Source organism: Microtus oregoni, unplaced genomic scaffold (assembly GCF_018167655.1).
Source record: "Microtus oregoni isolate MIOR12 unplaced genomic scaffold, Mior012 000015F_ref0000493, whole genome shotgun sequence".
NCBI lineage: Eukaryota > Metazoa > Chordata > Mammalia > Rodentia > Cricetidae > Microtus > Microtus oregoni.
Genome location: NW_024543074.1, coordinates 24,791,582 through 24,814,254, shown reverse-complemented (window position 1 = coordinate 24,814,254; position 22,673 = coordinate 24,791,582). Strand labels below are relative to the sequence as shown.

Here is a 22,673-nt window from a genome sequence, read left to right as displayed (position 1 = left end):
GATCTGACCCCAATGACTTTAAGAAATCTAATTAACAGTTTTATAAACTCCCAGTGGTTGAATATGTATGAGTTCATAGATCAATTCTAGTCATTCTTTCATTTCTTTACTTTAAAAAGATTTTTTCAATTTTTTATATTCTTTAATCTTTATAATTTTTGCTCCACTACAACATGCAGCTTCCTAAGTTATTCTTGGTAATAGGTTGCATACAAACCCAGTCCTTTAAACAGTGTTGGCAACTGCCCCGCCAATTCATCTCAATGACCTAATAAAATCAGAAATGTATTTTTACACACATGACATGTCATAAGTTCTATAGTTGTTAATATTACTCTCATCAAAATGATTGTAACCTTTACATCAAAATATGTTCAGTCATTATAGGCAAGGATGGCTTTTCTAAATGTTGCTTTATCATGTTCTAATAGTCTAGTATTGCCTAATGACTCATAATTGCTCTGTTATACAAAAGGTATTGACATATCTACTCCCTGCATACCTTCTTATTCTAGGCACTTGTAGTTCAGCTCATTCTACAGTTTTATTCTGTGAATTTTCTTGAAGGATTTTTGTACACACAATTTCATCATTTTAAAAAACTTCCCAAATATACACAAATACTTTAATGTGCTAGATTACCATTTAAAAGTCAGATGTACCTGTCTTTCTAACCTACAGAATTCACTACCTCATTGCTAACTAATAATCATCCTTGTTTTTTTAACAGCCATCAAATACTCAATACATCCCAAGAGAAATTCTCTCCTCCCTTCCAAACTCTTTCTCCCATATCTCCTGTCTCTCATAATGTAATAAAGGGTATTTATTTTATTGCACTTCATTTTTTCTTACTTGGAACTCTAAACTATAATATCCTAAATATTCTTATTTTCATCTTTCTTTTACCAGACATTTAAAACAATCCAATCATATTCTTAGAATTGGACACCACAATTTCTTTTTTTTTTCTTTTCTTCTTTTTTTTTGGAGGGGGAGAGGAGTGGGGGGAGGGGGAGAAGGGTGGGAGGAGGGGGAGGGAAATGGGAGGCTGGGAGGAGGTGGAAACTTGTTTTTTTTTTCTCCTTTTCTCAATAAAAAAAATGGAAAAAAAAACAAAAAGACACCACAATTTCTTATCTGAAATATTTTAGTCAGCATTAATTCCAACCTATGTCCCATGCTTCAACAATATTTACTTCAGTATATTTAAAACACACTAGGATTCTCTGATGGAAATACACTCTTCTCTCTCCTGATACATTACTTAGATGACCATCTTGTTCTTAGGGGCAAAATTCCTAATATGTGCACAACCAATACTTGTTTGCCTGACTTGTGGCAACCTCTACAGCCCAATATGGCCTCACATGGTGTCTGTATTCTTCTCTTCATCAATGTTGTACTTCAAATTGAAACTTGTGTCTCCATAATTTTGGATTTGATATTCTCCATGTCTATCACATCCTCTCATTTGTGGTGTGACTTATCTAACTTATCCTTCCACAATATGACATGACATATGCTAAGTTGAATTTTTCTTGTGTCTCTAAACACAGTAACACCTGCTACCATAATCCCCCAACATCTTGTATAATCTCATAGATTCTGATGGCCCTGAGAAGAGCTATTGTTGCCAGACTTAAAATTCATGCAAGAAAGGACATACATGCTCTTATCCTGAAGCAAGTACATCCTTGCTTCGATGTGACCCAGTGTCCATGAATATTTTCTGGATGTCCTGTAGCCTGAGACATAGAATCTTAAATTTAAGGCAAAAATGCACACTGAATCAAAGTAATTGCTCTTCTTCAATCTCCCAAGAATATGAATTCACTAACCTTGAGATTTTACCATGAAAACTTGATACTCTGTGATTAGTTTTACAGACATAATTGTATTTATGGAAAGTGTTACGGTTGTAGAGATATTTTTTCTTTTTTCAAAAATACTAATGACTCAAAACTTTTGTGCTTCAATTCATATGATTCCACAGATAGTGATGTAGGAAAATAATTATAATGAATATTCATGAAGACAAAAACAAATATGAAGCAGTAGGTATGTTTAATCCTTCACTGAAATTGATCTTCATATATTCATACCTAATTATTTAATGTGATAGTTAATTATTGTAGGAATTAATATAGATCTCGATAGCAGTTTGGGTCAAAATGATCTTCTGCATGTTTCAGCAAGATGGTCTATGTATGTAAATTAGTAACTCACATTATCAAAGAAAGTAACTCCAATCTCTAATAATGTAATAATCCTCACATGAACAGCTGGTAAAAGACAAAATCTACAGTTTCTCAAGAAACATCATCCAGACTGCCTTGGATTTGAAACTGTAACCTTCACTCTTTGCAGGGTCTCTCTAATCTACAGACTTCTCAATTCCCAATTATGTAAGCTTCATCTTGAAAGAGTTTCTTGTCCTGTTCTGGTTTCTTCTACATCATTCTCTCTAACAAATCCCTGTCTTTATCAAAGCTGGCTGGCAAAGAAAATCAAGGAGAAGCACAAAGAGATATAAGGACAGCACTTGAGCATTTAGTTCAGTGGTACTATAATTACCTAGCATGCCCAAGGCCCTGAGTTCACCTCTAAATGAAACAGACAAAGAAAATTAATGACACCCAGGGAGGTGGGAAATCCTTCCACTGACACTATCTGACTGAGCTCAGCTGGTGGGGTCTCCACCCCGCTAAAGGTCACTAGGGCAGCGGCATTAAATTTTCAATATTCTGAGGTTATGTTTGGTGACAAAGGAAGAACACTACAGGAGAAATCATGCACATAGTTGCTCAGTACTATTCATATTCTGTGAATAAGTGAGCCCATGTCTCATGTAGGCTTCCATACAGATATTGCAAAGCAGAGGTTATCTGAGAAGCTTACTGCTGATGACCTAATGGACTTCACTTCTTCAATTTTTCAACTCACAATTCTTGATCTCAATAACAGACGAGAACCTCCCATTGTACATGGTTCTAGCAGTTAATATACATGCAAGTCACCTGGGATTCTTTGGAAATACAGACTCTGGGTTTGAAGCTGACATACAATTTTGTAAATGGACACCCAAGTGATGTCAATACTCTGGTCAGCATTGTTGCAATAAGGAGGAAGCTCTTTTTGATAGGAAATGTGATCAAAGTTTACTAATGTTCTAAAACAAAAGATGGCAAGTGTTGCAAAGTATGGAAACAGCAAAGAATATTATCATACCTGAAAACTTCCAGTCATACTGTCATAAATCTGGAAATACAAGTTCAATATGTAGGAAGAAAGTAGATACCACATGACAATTGATTTAGAATGACTGAAGATGAATTAAAGTCCCTGTTTCAGACCCTGGTCACATTTATTCCTTAAAAGCTCAGGAAAGAACAACCTGTGTAATCAACACCTTCTTACATGCCCGCTTCTAGCCTTCTCTGGACCCAAGGGCTCTGCATCCCAGAGGTGTCCAGATCCTGCATAACAGATTAGAGATACAATAATTACCCAGGACCAATCTAGTGCCAATTCTTTCGAACCCCTTAGGTGGGGACTGATGACAGCCTCTGATCACTCCTAAACATACCTAGAGGAAAGTAGAAACAGGGAGAAAATCAGATGCATACTTACCTTTTCTGTTGAGGCGATATCTAGCATCTATGTGTAACTCCAGTGTAGGTTTTTTGAGTCAGATAAGGGCGGACCATGTAAAAACCACTGAAGTAACTGTAAATACTTTTTGTTTAAAGAAAATGATGCTTTGATCTAGATTATTAATGTGTGAATATGAAGTTGTTCATAGTTTTCTATTATTATGCTAATTTTATTGAAACATATAGCATCCCCCTTTCTTCATTTTTTTAGTTTGACTAATGGCTTCTTTTTTAATCACTCTACTAAGAGGACCAGCTTTTGGCTTTATTGACTCTCTTTAATATTTGGTTTTTAATTTCAACTAATTCTATCTGTTTGCCTTTCTGTCTGTTCATCTGTCTGTCTGTGTTTGTATGTATATGTGAGTGTGTGTCTCTCTGTGTGTATTTTCTCTGGTCCTTTGAGTTCTTAACATAATTAATTTTAAATTGTTTTTTATTTTCTAAACTTTGTGTTCTGTGACATATATTTCCCTCTAAATTGTATGTTTACTGCTTCCCCGATAATTTTTATAGTTGTATTTTCTTTTTTATTAATTTTTATTGAGCTCTACATTTTTCTCTGCTCTCCTCCCTGCCTCTCCTCTCCCCTTCAACCCTCCACCAAGGTTCCCATGCTCCCAATTTACTCAGGAGATCTTGTCTTTTTAAACTTCCCATATAGATTAGATCTATGTATGTCTCTTTTATTTTGTAATAGTCAGAACCTGGAAACAATCTAGATGCCCCTCAACTGAAGAATGGATAAAGAAAGTGTGGCACATCTACACATTAGAGTACTACTCAGTGGTAAAAAACAATGACATCTTGAATTTTGCATGCTGGTGTAGGATGGTCTTTTTTTATGTGTTGCTTTTATTGGTTGAACAAAGAAACTAACTTGACCTTTTGATAGGACAGCAGCTTAGATAGGCAGAGTAGACAGAACAAAATTCTGGGAGGAAAAAGACAGTAAGGCAGACTCCATGGCTCTCCTCTCTGAGATGGACATAGGTTAGACTCATCCTGGTAAGCCACAGTCAAGTGGTGATATACAGATTATTAGAAATGGGTTAATTAAGATGTGAGAGTTAGCCAAAAAGAGGCTAGATATAATGGGTCAGGCAATGTTTAAATGAATACAGTTTTCCATGTAATTATTTTGGGTGTAAACTAGCCAAGAGCTGGGCAGCAGGAAGTGGCCCGCCACTCCTTATTGCAACAGCATGCAAATGGATGGAAGTAGAAAACACTATCCTGAATGAGGTAGCCCAGACACCCACAAAAAAAACTATTATGGTTTGTACTCACTCATAAGTAGATATTAGCCATAAACAAAGGACACTGAGACTATAGTTTGTAATCCTAGAGATGCTAAGTAATAAGGTGAACCCAAAGAAAAACATATATAGACCCACATGGAAATTGAAAACAGACAAGATCATGGGATAAAATTTGGGAGCATGGGGGTAGGGAGTAGAAGGAAAGGGAGAAGGGGAAGGTTAAGAAGAACTTGAGGAAATGGGATAGTTTAGATGGAGGAAGGACAGATATGAGATCAAGGAAAGAGATATCTTGATTGAGGGGGTCATTATGGGGTTACCAAGAAACCTTGCTCTAGAAAAAATGCCCAGGAATCCACAAGGATGACCCCAGCTAAAACCAGAAGCAATAGAAGAGAGATTGTCTTAAATGGTCTTGCCCTGTAGTCAGACTGATGATTATCTTAAATATCACCATAAAACCTTCATCCAACAACTGAAGGAAACAGAGGCAGAGACCTGCATTGGCACACAGACCTGAGCTCCCAAGATCCAGTTGAAGAGTGAAAGGAGTGAGAGTATGAGCAAGGAGGTCAAGACCATGAGGGGTTCATCCACTGAGGCAGGTTGCCTGAGGTAATGGTAGCTCACCAACTCCAACTGAACTGGGAGTGAATGAGCATGGGCACAAACTAGTCCCTCTCTGACTGTGGCTGACAGTTGGGGTAGACTGAAGGGGCACTGATAGTGACACTGGGATTTGTCTCTAATGCATGTACTGGCTTCTTGGGATCCTATTCTCTTTGGATATATTCCTTGCCCAACCTAGATGTACTGGGGAGGGCCTTGAACTTTACACAGGTAGGGGTGCATTGTCCTCGCTTAGGATTGGAGGGTGTGGGGTAGGAGGGTGTGTGAAGGGAGTGGGAGGGGATTGCGGGGAGGGGAGGGAGTGGGAATTCAGATTGGTAATTTTTAAAGTAATAAAATAAAAAAGATCTATTAATGACCAGTGATTTCTATTCCATGTTAATTTAGTTTTCATTGTTGGTAATGTTAATTTGTGTGATTTTCCCTTCTTTGCCATTGCTGCTATAAGAACATCAATTGTCTGTGTTTTTGCTGGTGTAACCAACTTCCTTCGGTTGGAGTTTTCCTTTACTATTTTGTGTAGGGCTGGGTTTGTGGCTAGGTATTGGTTAAATCTGGTTTTGTCATGGAATATCTTGATTTGTCCTCCTATGGTAATTGAAAGTTTTGCTGGGTATAGTAGTCTGGGCTGGCATCCATGGTATCTTAACATCTGCATAAGGCTTGACTATGACCTTCTGGCTTTCATTGTCTCCAATCAAGTCAGGTATAATTCTGATAGGTCTACCTTTATATATTACTTGACCTTTTTCCTTTGCAACTCATAATATTCTTTCTTTACTCTGTATGTTTAGAGTTTTGATTAATATTTGGCTAAGGGACTTTTTTTGGATCCAGTCTATTTGGTGTTCTGTAAGCTTCTTGTATCTTCATAGGCATATCTTTCTTAAAGTTGTGAAAATTCTTTTCTATGATTTTTTAAGTATATTTTCTGTGCTTTTGAGTTGAACTTCTCCTTCTTCTATACCCATTATTCTTAGGTTTGCCCTTTTAGTAATGTCCCATATTTCCTGAATATTTTGGGCTCAGCTTTTGTTAGATGTAATGTTTTCTTTGACTGATGAGTCTTTTTCCTCTATTCTCTCTTCCGTCTCTTATATTCTGCTGCTCATGCTTGCATTTGTAGTTCCTGATCATTTTCTCATGATTTCTGTTTCTATAATTCCCTCAGCTTGTGTTTTCTTTATTGTCTCTATTACAGTCTTAAATAGTTTCTTTCATATGTTTGATTGATTTTTCTTGGTTTTCTTTAAGGGATTTGCTGATGTCTTCCAATTTTTGTTTGTCTTTTCCTCCATTTCTTTAAGGGAATTTTTCATTTCCTCTTTAAGAGTTTCAAACATTCTTCTGAAGTTATTTTTAGATCATTTTCTTCTGCTTCATCTATATTGATTGTTCAAGTCTTGTTGTTGTAGGGGCTTTAAGTTTTACTGGTGCATGTTGTTCTTTATGGTGTTACGTGTGTTCTTATCTTTTCTACTCATCTTTTCCTCAAATAGCTTTGGTTGGGGCTGTCTGTGATTCTTTTGATTAATCATCTTGGTGCCAGTGAATCAAAGGCTCAGATGGTTGTTCCTTGTGGTACAGTCAGTGCCACAGTTCAGGTTACCCTGGTGGTCACTCCTTGTTCCTGGAGATCACTCAGCATTCCCAGGGTTTATTCCATTGCCTTGGAGTTTGTTGTCTCAGGCCTGCTCTAGCCTAGATTGTCAGCTCAGACCTGTTTCTGTAAATGTTTCTTGTCTTTATCTGTTCTTGCAGAGGTCCCTGGTTTGGGGTTGGTCTTGCAAAGGTCTCTGGCTCTAGTCTACTGCCTCGGAGTTCCCAAGATTGGGTGCACCCAGACCTACAAAGGACCTGGCTCAAGTTTATTCCCTCTGAGGTCCCAGACCTATGTCTGGACCCACAGAGATCTCTGGTTCCTGCCTACTCCCTCAGAGGTCCCAGATTTACACCGAGACTGGCAGAGGTCCTGGCTCAGGCCTAGTTTCTGGGAGGTCCTAGACTCACACCCAGAACCACAGGGGTCCTGGCCTAGGTCTACTCCCTTGAAGGTCCCAGATTCACATTTAGACCCTCAGCAGTCTCTGGGTCTGTCTCACTCACTCAGCAGTTACTCCCCTGTACTGTTCTGGTGGAGTTCGCTGTCTTAGGTCTATCTGCTCTGAACCAGGATGCTGGCTCAGTCTTGGTCCACCAGTGTCCCAGGATCACCTGGCTCCTGCTCCCATGGAGCTTGCTTCTTCAGGCCCATTCTGGCTTAGGTAACTGGTTCAGTCTCACTCCTGTGGAATTTGTTGCCTAATCCCGCTCCAGCCCAAGGTTGATAGTTATATTTTCTTTCGTATCATTTAAAGTATATTTAATAAGTCTGGAAAACTTAACCCTTTTATTATGACATAACAAAGAAGAACAAGAAAAATAGCTAAACTGTTTATATATTGTGAAGCATGTGATCAAGCTATTCATAGGCAACACAGTTGTTCATGCAGAATTCTAGAGAATCTGGAAAAGCATTTTAGAATTATCACTCTCACAACAACACAGGATACAAATCTGAACGAACATACTAAAATATTGCCCAATAGCTAAAAGTATGTTATTAATATTTTAAAATACATCTAATTCTCCCTCACACAGGGGAATACATTCCAGTACCTCAAAAGATGCCTGAAAGCCATGGTAATATAATAATTTTGTATTGTAGAGTTTTTTTCCCCCATAAAAGGTTGCCTAAAGTAAAGTTTCACTGAGAAATTAGGCACACTAAAGACTAACAGTGACTAATAATAACAATTTCATTACTCAAAAATATTTAACCATATCACATATTCAAACATATTTCAAAAATGATAGTTTACTATTAAATACATGTTAATTATTCCATTCACATTTCTACTTTTGATCATAAGAATTCCTGTGCAACCTAGGGAAGTATGATGAGTGACCCAGGCACTGTGGTATAGTTTTAGTCTGCCAAGTAAGCCTCATTGAAAATGTACTTTTACCTCCCTATATAAGGCTTCACAGCACAGGAGTTGAGTTAGTACTAAAGATGGCAGAAGAGCCACTTCATCTAACATTTGTTAGCATTTGTTAGCTAACAAATGCTAGATGAAGTTATTGTAGGGGAATGTGGTACAGTATGGTGTTTGATATCCTGACTTATCAGGAAGCCAGGATACGCTTTGAGCCTCAATAGGACAACTCTGGAGGGGTAGAGCTGCAATAGGACAGCTCTGGGTGAGGGTAGAGCCACAATAGGACAGCTCTGGAGGCTGGAGCTACAATAGGACAGCTCAGCAATGGAGCAAAGGTGTTCTGAATACCAGGACGCCAGTCTACTTAGAACTGCAATAGGACAGCTCTGGAGGCTGTAGCAGCAATGGGACAGTTCAGCCCTAAAAGAAAGGTGTCCTGACTATCGGGAAGCCAGGCTATTGAAAGCTGAAGTGCAGTGGGGGATGGTCTTCCTGCAGGATACAGGGATCTTGCTCTTCTCCTGGAGAGCTGCTATAGCTGAGTTCTGCTGTTTCCTTACCGGAGCATTCTAGCAGAGCTATCTGCTTCTTCTGCCCAAAATGTTTCTTCTGCTGACCCTCTGCTAAACTGAAACCCACTGCAGAAATGAAGCAATCTCCTCCATCTCCAGCAAAAAGTTATTACTTTTCCTCAGCTGGCCTTACTCAGCCCCCTTAAGGAGCTTCCTAGCAAGGTTCTTCTGTTCTGTTGGCCTTGCTAAGCCCTGCTAGGGAGCATCTCAACAAGGTTTTTCAGCTCAGTCCCCTAAGGGAAACATCCTGGCCAGGTTCTTCTGCTCTGTGCTGGCAAATGAGGGTTGTCACACAAGACTCTTTTGAGAAAGAGATTTATTTGGGAAGGAGGAATCCAGGAGAGTGGCTGCCTCTGCCAGGGAGGGATTAATGGCAGCTCTTAACTGAAAGGATGGAGAGGCTTGTATAGGGCTTCTTAGGGGCAGAGTTTTCCCAGGGAGACAGGGGATTGGTTAGGATTTCCATGCTCAGGGATTGGTCAGTTTAGCTGGTCAGGGGCAGAGATGGCTTGACTTCGTGGCCAAACTGTGTTTCTTTCGCTGGTTCTTTTTAGGTTTTTGACTCGAATCTTAGGACCAGGGCCTACTTCTTTCACTGGCTCTGAGTCTAGGGACAAAGAATCTTTCTTTGATGCTAGTTTCAGAGCCAAGGCACATGTCTGGGGTCATGGATAAAGATGTTTCACTCCCTGGCCCAGGTCTCAAATACAGGGTGTGTTTCATTTCTCTGAGTTCAGAGTCAGGGTGCTCAGTGATCGGTCAGTTTCCTGCTCCAGTTGTCCCTTTTCCCCTACAGTTATTTCTGGGATCTCCTACCAGATGGAGACTGAGTGTACTCAGATTTCATCGTACTATAAGGGGCAACATATCATTCAAAACTATGAACTGTTAATCTCTGGGATTTTCCATTTAATACTGTCAAACTGTAACTGAGTGTAGGAAGCTTAAACTGTAAGTCTTTATTGTATTCACAGGCAGGAAATACATTGGCGAGTGTTGGCATTCTGTCATATAGCACTGTGTGTATGAAATATGTATTTTCAAAACTGAAAAATATAAATTAAAAAAAAACATAAAAGACTTAAAACATATTTTTGACATATTATTTCCTTGGGTGGTAAGGTTAAATTTCGTCAAGATTTCATCTCTTTAAACACTGATTTCAATAGCCAATTAGATTACCATCATAATTCCAACAAAAATCATTGTGTACAAATTGATGATGCTATTTTAATGTTCAGATGTAAAGCAATTAAAATTTAACCTTTCATGTTGTTTTTCTTATTTCAAACTAGATTTTTTTCATGGAATATATTCTTATTATGATTTTTTCTCCATCTTCTTCCACATAGTTCTCATAATTCAACTTCATGATTCTTTCTCCATCTCTTTAGAAAACAAACAGGATATTATATAAAAGAAAACAAAAGAAAAATTATAAGAAATACATACATAACACCCAATCAGTAACCATAACATATAAGGCTTAAAAAATGCCCGCCAAAGCAGTATGAGACAAAAATAATCTCCAAAATATATCATAGAGTTTATGTAGGCTGTCAACTGCTGGGCAAGGGGATTGCCCTTATGTGTGGTTAGTATATCCAATGAGACTCTATTGGGCAAAATTAATTTTTCCCTTTTGAGCTGTCAATCGGAGATAACTTCTAGATTACAGATGGGGGATCATGTCTACTTCCCCTTTCCTGTGGAAACAGAGTCCAGTAAGTACCAGCATTGGGGGTACTTCCTACCAGAAAGTCTCTCACCTGATGGCCAGCTGCTGGGATCTGTACCAGAGGAGTATAATTCCACCAGAGTTTGTGTCAGGGCCCAGATGCCTTGCTGAGACTGACATGAGAAAAGGAGAGGCATAGAATGTGCTCTGGGGTTTAGGACCTGGAGGTTGGGGCATTTCAGATGGAAGAAAAGTTACTCACCTGTTCTTCTAACTGCTATGGGGGCACGTGTGCAACTTGTATGTTGCAGGAGAGTGCTGTCCTTAGGGAGGATGCTGGGGTAGGTGATGGTGAGTAGTGGATTGGATCTTGTGGGAACAGACTCAAGAGGGTGACAGTAACAGTAGTGTGATCTGCCCACAGATGTCTTACCTGTTTGGCTGCTGGAGTCTGCACCAACTTATTTCTGTTAGCATGTTTGCAAGGTATGTTTGTGTAGTTCTATGTGACAATAATTGATTTTTTATTATCAGATAATATGTCTTTGTACAGAATGCATTGGCTCTTTACTTGATTATTGTTTGTTTTTTTATCAACTTACAGACAATGAGTAGTACAACTTCTGTAAATTTTAATGTACATTCATTTGCTTGCATATATTATTGTAGGTATGTAGGTAGTCACATGGTAATTCTACATTAAAACGCTATTTTGCCTTCTTCATTTTTAATATATTGTAAATTAAAAACTATCCTTGTCTAAACTAGCCCACAAGGTATTTGGATTCCTCATGAAATTTTATTACACTTGATTTTATTCATAATCTGCTCAATGCCCTTTTTACCCCATCTCTCAATCCCCATCTCTGTCCTAACCCTGCTGGAATTCAATATTCTCTCTCCTATTTTCATATTACATGTACTCTGTTGTCCTTCTGCACCTCCCTCTAAGGCCTGCAATTTTCCCTATCACAAGCATATTTTTAGTGTTCTGTCCTCTATACACAACCCCACATAAATACAAACATGCAGAAATTATTAATGGTACAGGAGAAATATCTCAGTGGTTAAGAGTACTTGGTGCTCCTGCAGAGGATACAGATTCCTTTCCCAGCAACAATGGGGCAGCTCACAAGCCTTTTTCAATTCTAATTCCAGGAGATCCAACAACCTCTTCTGGCCTCTGTATGTACCAGATATGCATGTGCTGCAGTAGGATTTTCACATGAGTAGATAAAACACTTGTACGCATAAAATTAAAAAAAGAATCAGTTTTCAATTAGTGATTTGAATTATGCTGGTTTTGTAAAATGGTAATTATAGGTTCTTATCTGAGATCCATAAACTTCACTCCCCCAGGTAGTTGATTCCACAGATACATCTACAAGAGAACTCTTGCACACACGCCACTGCCTATGACACCTGTGGTGCTCACAGTCCACAACTTGCACTGACAGAAAGCTTTGTGTTTTCTCTTTATTCTGGTCAACAACTCTTAGAATCACTGTGATTGCCTTATTAACTGCTCTTAAATTGTTAAACAAAGCATATTTTTCAGTACCTAAGAAAGCAACACACATTGTTCACCTCTCCTAGCCTCTCTTGTACATGCTATATCTGCAACATCTACTGGCTGATAATGATTATTACACATATTCCAATTCACCATAATTGCCTTATGACAGGTAAGATCTGACTTCAAAAATTACTGAACGCATAATTATGCAGGAGTTCGATAATTATTTTGCTGATGCTATGGATGGTATTGTGCAAGGCTTATGTGATTTTCCTTCAACATCACTTTATTTGATTTTTAGGAATATTTTTTGTTTTTCATGTCATCTCATTAATGGTAGTTTGATAACAGAGCCAAGAATAAGGCACTTTTAGAAGTGATACCATCTTTACAAACTAATAATGAACAGCTAGTTGGGAAAATCAATTCTGAAGACAGATACCATTAGTTTAACAGACAAAATCCAGTCAGTGTCGAAGGGTGCTGAGACATTATCTGAAAGAATTCATGCTGCTGAATTTAATAATCAGAATCTATTAAAAACTTATGCTAGATTAACAGATAGGGTATGTCTACAGGGAGGTAATATACATGCCATCAAAATTATGGCAGAGGATGAGCCATTGTCTTTACTGAACAAGTTTCATACTTGGGTCCCCAGTGGGCATTAGAACAGAGCACTGGACAGGAGATTCAGACTTTACAAAAGGTAGTAGTAAAAAGATTTGAAAAGATTGAAGAATTTATTGAAACTGATGCGCAGGGATAGAAGGTACAAGGACAGGATGTAGTCTGATCAGTACTTGCCAGAATCCAGGATGACTTACCCAGAGTTTTAATTGCCTATCTGGTAATTTCTTTGGAAAGACCATCTGGCACCAAGTACCCTAAGGTAGTCAAAGAATATACATGGGAACCAATTCATATGAGCAATCAAAAATAAACTAAACAAGCAAAGTAGCTTATAGACTACATTCACCATTTGTTAGGGAAATGGTGAAAAAGTGGACTTCAGGCAATAAGGCCACTCCACACAAGTGGCTTCAATGAATCTCATCAGTCCCAGAAGATGAACCCACTGCTTTGGAAGTGCTCTATGATGGCAATGAGATTACAAGGGCAAGGCCAGTTCAAACACCCTTTCCACAATTGTTTAGGGTCTTATCTGAGGTCATCCTTGTGGATTCCTGAGAATTTCTCTAGAGCCAGTTTTTTGCTAGCCCCATAATGGTGCTCTCAATCAAGATATCTTTTTTCTTGCTCTCCATCTGTGTCCTTCCCCATCTTGACCATCAGTGAAAACTTTTAAAGCTTCTATGGACATCAATATGGTGGTTCCTCATAAGACTGGGAATCATTCTTCCTCAAGACCTAGCTATTACACTCTTGAGCCTCTTGGGCATATACACAAAAGATGCTTTATCCTACCATAAGGACAGTTGTTCAACTTCGTTAATAGCAGATTTATTAATAATAGTGAGAAACTGGAAATAACCTAGATGTCCCTTAACCAAAGAATGAAATGTGGTCTATCTATACAATGGAGTATTACTCAGCTGTTAAAAATATCATGAAATTTGCATGCAAATAGAAGGAACTAGAAAAAAAGTCATGCTTAATAAGGCAATACAGATCCAGAAAGACAAGCATGGTATGTACTCACTTATAATTGGATATTAGCTGTTAAGTATAATCATGTGAAATCCAAAGACCCAAAGAGGCTGAGTAACAAGGAGGTCTCAAGGAAGGATCCATAGATCTCATTGGGAAGGGAAAAAAAGAATATTTTCAAGTTTACTTGGGGCCTATAGGGATGGAAACAGGAGGGATAAGATAAAGTGTGGAAGGGCTAGAAGGACTCATAAAGACTGAAGCAGCAATCACAGATCCCAGATTGCTCTGAAGTAGATCCTCTGTTTCTACATTACGGTATGCAGTTTGGTGTTCTTCTGGGACTCCTAACAGTGGGAGCCTGGCTGTCTCTGATTCTTTCCTCTTATTGGGTTGTCTCATCTAACCTTGACATGAGGATTTGTGCCTAGTCTTACTGTAACTTGTGCCATGTTCAGTTGATATTCCTGGTAGGGTTCTGCTCATTTTAGGGAAACAGAGGAGTGGATCTAGGGGAGAGGGAAAGTAGAGGAGGGTCTGTGAGGAGATGAGGGAGGGAAACTGTGGTTCGGATGTAAGGTATAAGAGAAAATAAATAAATAAATAAATAAATAAATAGTACTTGCATAAGGAATAAAACAATACCATTTGATGGAATCACACAACTGTTGTAGCTATGTGCTCAGATGCATAATTTCCCTTTCATATTGTAACTCTATGTTCAAATTTTGAGGAGCTGTCTAATATCTTTTACTAGAGCAGCTACAATAATTCAAAGGCCCATCACTGATATGTGTGAGTTCCATTTCCTCTCTGCGGTCTCATTTTGCAGCCAGGCTGACCTTACAGGGTCATACTGTTCAGTGAGACTGACCCCACAGGTCCTGCTGTGCAGTGAGGCTGATCTCACAGGGTCTCACTGTGTAGCATGTGCTGACCTCACAGGATCACGTTGTGCATGGGCTGACCTCACAGGATCTTACCATGCAGCTAACCTGACCTCACATTTACATTAATGCTTTTTTTCTGAGCCTCAGAAGTACTGGGATCACTGGAATAATCCATCACACAAGTGTAGGAGGCCACTTGTTCATTTCCCAGCCACCCAGACTCCTAAAATAATCACACAGAAACTATATTATTTAAATCCTTGCTTGGGCCATTAGCTCTAATTTCTTACTGAATAACACTTACATCATAATTTAATCCATCTCCATTAATCTGTGCATCACCATGAGGTCATGGCCTACCAGCAAAGTTTTAGCTCATATGTATCCGCAGCAGCTCCCTGGCTTCTCTCTTAACTCTGCCCTTCTTTCAGTTTAATTTCCCCCACCTAGTTTTACTCTGCCCTATCAGACCAGGCCAGTTTCTTTATTCATTAACCAATAAAAGCAACACATAGACAGGACTTCCCACACCACACAAGCATTGATTTCTAATTGTGTGTGTGTGTGTGTGTGTGTGTGTGTGTGTGTGTGTGTGTGTGTGTTCTGTTATTCAGTTAAACTCTCTTGTTATGCAACTCTTCTCTGAATGTAGATGACAATGGCGGCTGAATGAAAAGCCATTGATAAAGGCACTGAGACTTGTTTCTACTACATGTCCTGGCTTTTTAGGACCCTAGTCTATTTGGATGCAAACTTCCTAAGCCTGGATGTAGGGGGGAGGCCATGGACTTCCCACAGAGCAGGGTTCCCTGCCCTCTCTTAAGGAGGGAGGGGGAGAGAAGAGGGGGAATAGGGGAGCAGAAGGGGAATGGGAGGAGAAGAGGAAGTGTAAATTTTTGAATGGAAAAAAAAGAAAAAATAGAACACAAATAACTCAAATAATACTCAAATAACTATAGGCATAGCTAGAAAAGAAAAACCATCATCTATAGCTATAAATATTTATTAAAAGTCTTTGAAATTCAAAAAAAGAACAAAGAGAAAACTATGTGGGAACAAAAGACTTCAAAGTGTGCATGTTCTTATTGAAGTTTATACAGAGGCTCAAGTAGAGATGTTCACCAGGCAGTGAGAAGCCCTAACAGCAGGATATGTTTCACTTGAAGTTGGATGTCAGGGAGGTCAGCAGAGCATGAAGAACTGGGTTTGTATATCATCTCCTAACAAGAACAGCTGAGAAAATAAATGAACCAAAGTTATTCCATGCCATAGTGAGGTAAAGAGTATAAACAATAAAGTTCTTTCTGAAATAAATAAATGAGACAAAAGAGTTGAATTGGTCTGTGATTTAACACATGCTCAACCTTGGCTCCTCCGTGTGAGATGGGAAGTCACTGAGACTCATACACTTCAGTCTGTGAACAGAACCTTCTGTATCTCCTTGAGACTGTCACATGGGGAAAACAAATCCATCCAGTATAAACAAGAGATTGACAAAGTAAAATATGAAACATAGATGAGACTCTACCAGCTTCTAGATTTCTTTCTTCTTTCTTTCATCTTTGAGAAGTAAATTTAAAGGTTCATGGTTATTAGTTTATTTCAAATTAAGGGGAAAATTACATAACTGACGTGGTTGTACAAAATGGTTATCCCAAGTTGCTTCAGAATCAAGAACAGACAGACAGAATAACACAGGTATGAAAATAAAAGAGGAAGTTAAGAGAAAAAAATATTTCAAAATCAATGTGGTAGAGCCTATGGGAAATATTAGGAGGAACCTGGATAGTAGGGAGATTTCATTGTCATTGAGTGTCTTGAATCTACTACTTTCACTATTTTGACTGATGTATCAGTGAATGCAGAACCCAGGGTAAATGATAAAATGTTCCAGTAAATTAATAATTTAAAGAGCAGAGAACATATTAGACAGAACCTCCTCCACTACACATTTCTAGTAATATTTATACAAAGTAAGGAGGCAGATGTAGCCAGCTCTCAAAGATAATCTTTCCAACTTTGACTATACCTTTTTAACTTTCATGTAGGTCCTGTGATGAGGGTCAACATCTGACAAACTATTAATGTCAATACATTTATTACATAAAATTAGGTAAAAAATCTCAAGTGCTACCATTACAAAGAGATTTTCTTATTGCAGATAACTCTTTTTAGGGCCATCTTCATATCTCTGTTCCTCAGGCTGTAGATAAAGGGATTTAACATGGGAGTCACCACAGTGTACATCATGGTCATGGTGGTTTCTTTCACAGGAGAGTAATTAGTTGATGGACACAAGTAGAGGCCAAAAAGTGTCCCATAGAACAGTGACACCACAGACAGATGGGAACCACAGGTGGAGAAGATCTTGTAGATACCCTGGGTAGATGAAATCTTGAATATGGAGGAGACAATCCTTGAATAGGATGTAACAATGAGCAGGAATGGTACAATAATAAAGGACCCTCCCGTGATTAATATCATCAACTCATTAACAGAAGTGTCTGAGCAGGCCAGATTTAGAAGAGGAGATAGATCACAGAAAAAGTGGAGAATCACATTGTTCTCACAAAAAGACAATCTAGCCATGAGCATGGTGTGCATCATGGCATGCAATGTGGTCAGCATCCACAGAGGCAGCAATAAACAAACACAGAGCTTGGGGCTCATGATGCTGGTGTAATGAAGGGGGAAGCAGATGGCCACATAGCGGTCATACGCCATGACCACAAGGAGAAAGATCTCCATGTTTCCAAAAAACATGTAGAAGTACAGCTGTGTCAGGCAGCCTCCAAAGGTGATGGACGGTATTTGACTCTGCATGTTCTGCAGCAATTTGGGCGTTGTGACAGAGGAAAAGCACAGGTCAGAGAATGACAAGTTGCTGAGAAACAAGTACATGGGTGTGTGCAGTTGGGAGTCCAGGAGAACAAGGACAATGATTAGCAGGTTCCCCAGGATGGTGGTGAGGTACATGGCCAGAAACAGTGAATAGAACAGGTGCTTGTACGCTGGGGGAATGGACAGGCCCAGTAGTAGGAACTCTGAGAAGAAAGTTTCGTTGTTTCTAGTCATGATATGCTTCCAATGGCTTTAAGAAAAATAAAACTTTCTTAAACTCCCAATGGTTTAGTGTGTAGGAGATCATAGATCAATTTGACTGTTTTCTCTTTTGTTTACATTAGAAAAAAGAACTTTATTTTTCATATTCTTTGATGTTTATATTCATTGGGCATATATTCAGTCCATCTATTTCCTCAGATGTCCTTGGTAAGTTCCAGCATCCCAGCCTAGTCCCTTCACTCTGTCAACACCTACTCCCACACATCCATCTCCATGTCCCTATGTAAAGCAGACATGGGCTGTGACACACATGGCATGCTGCATGATCTACGTAATTAGTCATACTATCATCAAAGTAATTGTATTTCTACATTTAAATGTGTTCAGTCATTATAGTCAATGAATAACTTCTTTTAATGTTGCTTTAGCATATACTAGGTAGGACTGCCTAATGACACTTAATTGCTTCTGGTATGCAAAATATATTGCCATATCTTTTTTCTGCAGCCTACTTATTCTAGGCAATCGTAGTTCACCCCATTCTACAATTTATTTCTGTGAGTTTTCTTCAACTCGATCATCATAATTCTTATATGAACCCCTAGAAAAACACATTGCTTTGGTGTATTAAATTACCATTTAAAAGTCAGACATAGTTGTCTCTATAATCTAGAGTATTCTGTCCTTCACTGATATCTTCCTTATTACCCCTCCCCTGCCTCAGCAGACATATGTCAATACCCTAGTTGATGGATTACAGTAAGGATCAACTTGTTTTAATCAAAGATCTCAATAAACTGTATTAATGTTCCAAATCTAAAGAAGTACTAACTTAAGACTTAAGACACCAGCATTTCCCCTAATCTAAAGAGCTGCTGTTAGTTTGAAATAAAAAGAGACTTGCCTTTTATGAAATTGTAATAAACCCCATCATTACCAAAATGATTATCGGTGCAATTGTGGAACAGGTATTTCTACAGTATGGCAGTGCTACAAAGTATGAAAATGACAAAAAATGGTATCATACCTGAAAACTGCCACAAATCTTTCATAAACTGAAAATGGAAGATTCACAGGTTGGAAGAGAGTAAGGTACCTGCTGACAATTTATCTAGAATGACTAAAAGTATATTAAGGGCCCTGTTTCAGAATCTGGTCACATTTATTCTGTAAAAGCACAGTAAAGAATATTTTCTGTAATCAACAATTCTTACATGTTCCCTTATAGCTATCTCTGGACCCAAGGGACTCAGCATCCCAGAGGATGTCAGCATTCACTCATTAATGATACAGTTAATTGCCCAGTATCTATCAAGAACCAATTCTTCATTGAATCTATAGCTTGCTTTTGGTAGAATTGCCATTTTTACTATGTTGATCCTCCCAATCCAAGAGCAAGGGAGATCCTTCCATTTTCTGGTGTCCTCTTCAATTTCTTTCTTCAAAGACTTAAAGTTCTTGTCAAATAGATCTTTCACTTCCTTGGTCAGAGTTACCCCAAGATATTTTATGCTATTTGTGGCCATCGTGAAAGGTGATGCTTCTCTGATTTCCCTCTCTGCTTCCTTATCCTTAGTGTATAGGAAGGCAACTGATTTTTTGGAGTTGATCTTGTATCCTGCCACATTACTAAAGGGGTTTATCAGCTGTAGGAGTTCTTTGGTAGAGTTTTTGGGGTCGGTTATGTATACTATCATATCATCTGCAAATAACAAAAGCTTAACTTCTTCCTTTCCAATACGAATCCCCTTGATCTCTTTATGTTGTCTTATTGCTATTGCTAGAACTTCAAGCACTATGTTGAAGAGGTATGGAGAGAGTGGACCAAATCCCTGAGATGGAGGCTCTTGATGGTCACTGATTACTCCTGAATACACTTAAGGGCAAGGTGGAAATGAAGAGAAGTCAGATACATAATTACCCTTTCCTGTTCAGGGAATGTTCATTATTTATATGTAACTCCATTTTAGATTTTTGAGTCAGCCAAGGGTGTACTATGTGAAAACCACTGAAGTAATTGTAAATGCTTTGTGTTTAAAGAAACTTGCTGCTTTGATCGAGACTATCTATCAATGTGTGGGGATGGAGTTGTGCTTTTGTTACTCTCTAAATTTTATTGGAACATAAAGCATACCCCTTTTCATTTCTCATCTTTGTGACTTATGCCTCCCTTTCTTCATTTTTTAGCTTGGCTAATGACTTTTATAAAAATCACTCACTGAAAGAGACCAGCTGTTGACTTCATTTACTCTTTTTGACATTTTGTTTTCAATTTCAATTAACTGTGAGTTTGTGTGTGTATTTGTGTATTGTGTGTGTGATTTGTGTGCGTGTGTGATTTCTTGTTCTCTGCTTCCTTTGAATTTTTAAAACAATTAACTTTAGATCTTTCTTCTTTTCCAATGTTTGTGTTCTATCATAAATTTCCCTCGAAACAATACATTTACTATTTTGATAGTTGCATTTTTTTCTGTATCAAGTTCAAAGTATACTTAAGACGTGGAAACTTAACACTTTTATCATGATGTAACAAAGAACAAGAAAAAAACTAAAAGAACTAAACTGTTTATATATTGGGGAGTAAGTGATTAAGCTATTCCTAAACAACATAGTAGTTTATAAAGAATTCCAGAGAAGCTGGAAAGAGTTGTAAAACTATCAATTGCACAGGACAGGATACAAATCTTCAAGTACATATCAAAATATTGCCCAATCACTAAATAGTTTATGATTGAATTTTAATAGTACGTCAGCTTCTTCATCCAACAGGGGACTAAATACATTCCAATGCCTCAAAAGATGTCTGAAAACCAATGGAGTACAGAAATTCTATGTTGTGAGGTTTTCTTCTACAAATGTTTTTGTGTGGTAAAGTTTCAAAAAAAGGCTATATTAAGCACAAAAAAGGCTAACAGTAACTATAACAAGAATTTAGTTACAATAAAAATCTGTGTGATGGTTCTATATTTCTCTCTCAAAAGTATTCCATGGTGGTACAGATTACACTCACCTTCTCCTTTTGGTTATGACAACTATTACAGTGCCTATGTAACAGTGAGGAAGCTGGATGACACAGGCAATGTGATTTAGCTTTAGGCTGCTTTATAAACCTCACTGAAAGATTTACCCAAACCCCTATAAAAGGCATCGCAGCATGAGAGCTGAATCGGTAAGAAAGATGGCTGAAGAGCCCCTCACGTGGAGGGCAGCGGATACAATATGGAAATGCTAGATAAAGGGATTATTCAGATCTCTTACTGGATGGAAACTGAGTGTATTCAGTTTTCATCTTACTGTATAGGGCAACCTATCTTTAATATTGAGATTTGTTAATCTCTGGCATTTTCCATTTAACACAGTCAGACTGCTACTGAGTAGAGGGAGCTGAAACTCTTAAGTCTTTATTAAGGATGAATCAGATGTGGAAATCTGTTAAATGAACTAAATACACATCTGAAACTGTCAAGGAGTTTGCTTTAGCTTATGATTAGAGGGTATAGGTTCACCAAGGCATAAAGGCATGACAGCAGGAAGATCAGGCAATGGTCACATTGCATCCACAGGGAGGAAACACAGTGCTGAATGCTGGTGTTCCATTATCTAGTACTGTGTGTGTAAAAATCAATATTTTCAAAACTGTAAAATACAAATTAAAGACATAAAATACTTAAGACATATTTTGATATACCATTTTCCTAGGTTTAAAATTTGTCAAGATTTCATCTCTTCAAATACTGATTTCATTAGTCAATTAAATTAACTTCATAATTGGAACATGAATTATTGTGTGTAAATTGATAGTGTGATTCTAAAATTCACACTTAAAGCAGCTAAAAATGTAACTTTTCATGTTGTTGTTATTCTTTTATTGAAAATAGGGTCTTTCATACAATATATTCTTATTATGATTTCTTCTCCATCCCCTTTGGATCCTCCTCATATATTCAACACCATGTTTTTTCTCCATTTCTTTAGAACACAAACAGGAAAGTTTTAAAAAGAAAACCAAAGAAAAAGTATAAGAATCATATACCCAAGCACATATATAACACCCAAAAATTAGCCATAATTTATAAATCAAAAGACAAATAAGGTTTTAAAAAAGCAAGACAAAACATTATGAGGCAAAAAAAATCTACAATAAATATTAGAATTTGAGTTAGCTGTCTACTGCTAGAAATGGGGACTGCTCTTAAGTGTGGTTTGTATACTCAATAAGACTCCATTGAACAAAATGAGTATTTTTTTGTGAGTGATCAATTGGTCTAGGTTGTGAATGGGATTTCATGTCCACTTTCCCTACTCAGTGCTTGGAAGCAAGTACAGATTTATGTAGGGCCTGTGCAAGCAGCCACAGTCTCTGGGAATTCATGTGCATATATTCATAACAGCCCTGTTGTGTCTAGAAGGCATTGCTTCCTTGGTGTCTTCCATCCTCACTGACTCTTACAATCTTTCTTCCTTCTTTTACACGAATTTCCCTGAGCCATGAGAAGAGGGGTTTGATGCAATCATCCCATTTAGAACTGGGTGATTCAAGATCTCTCGACCCCTGTACATTGCCCAGTTGTGGGCCTCTGTGTTTGTTTCCATTGACTGCAGGAGGAAGCTTCTATGATGATGGCTGAGAAAGACACTGATCTGTGGATATAACGTATGGAATGAAGAGCCATTATATTGCTACATTTCACTAGCAAAACAATAGTATCTGATTTTCCCATGGGTCTATGGCCTATCTATTCCCAGGTTCTTGGTCATCCAAAGAGTTTCAGGCATGAGAGCCATCCCACAAAGTGGACCTTAAAACCGATCAG

General features: G+C 38.2%; 1 protein-coding gene across 1 annotated transcript; it reads right to left on the bottom strand.

Annotated features, from left to right (window-relative positions):
• Positions 1-16,932: 16,932 nt before the first annotated feature.
• Positions 16,933-17,871, bottom strand: LOC121456837 (olfactory receptor 1496-like). The gene has a single exon (XM_041665319.1). It carries the CDS (start codon positions 17,869-17,871, stop codon positions 16,933-16,935), a length of 939 nt encoding a protein of 312 aa, XP_041521253.1.
• Between the last annotated feature and the right edge of the window lie 4,802 nt (positions 17,872-22,673).

What these genes read in the sequence shown, in the direction of transcription:
- LOC121456837 (XM_041665319.1), bottom strand. Translation starts at nt 17,871, where the DNA reads ATGACTAGAAACAACGAAACTTTCTTCTCAGAGTTCCTACTACTGGGC.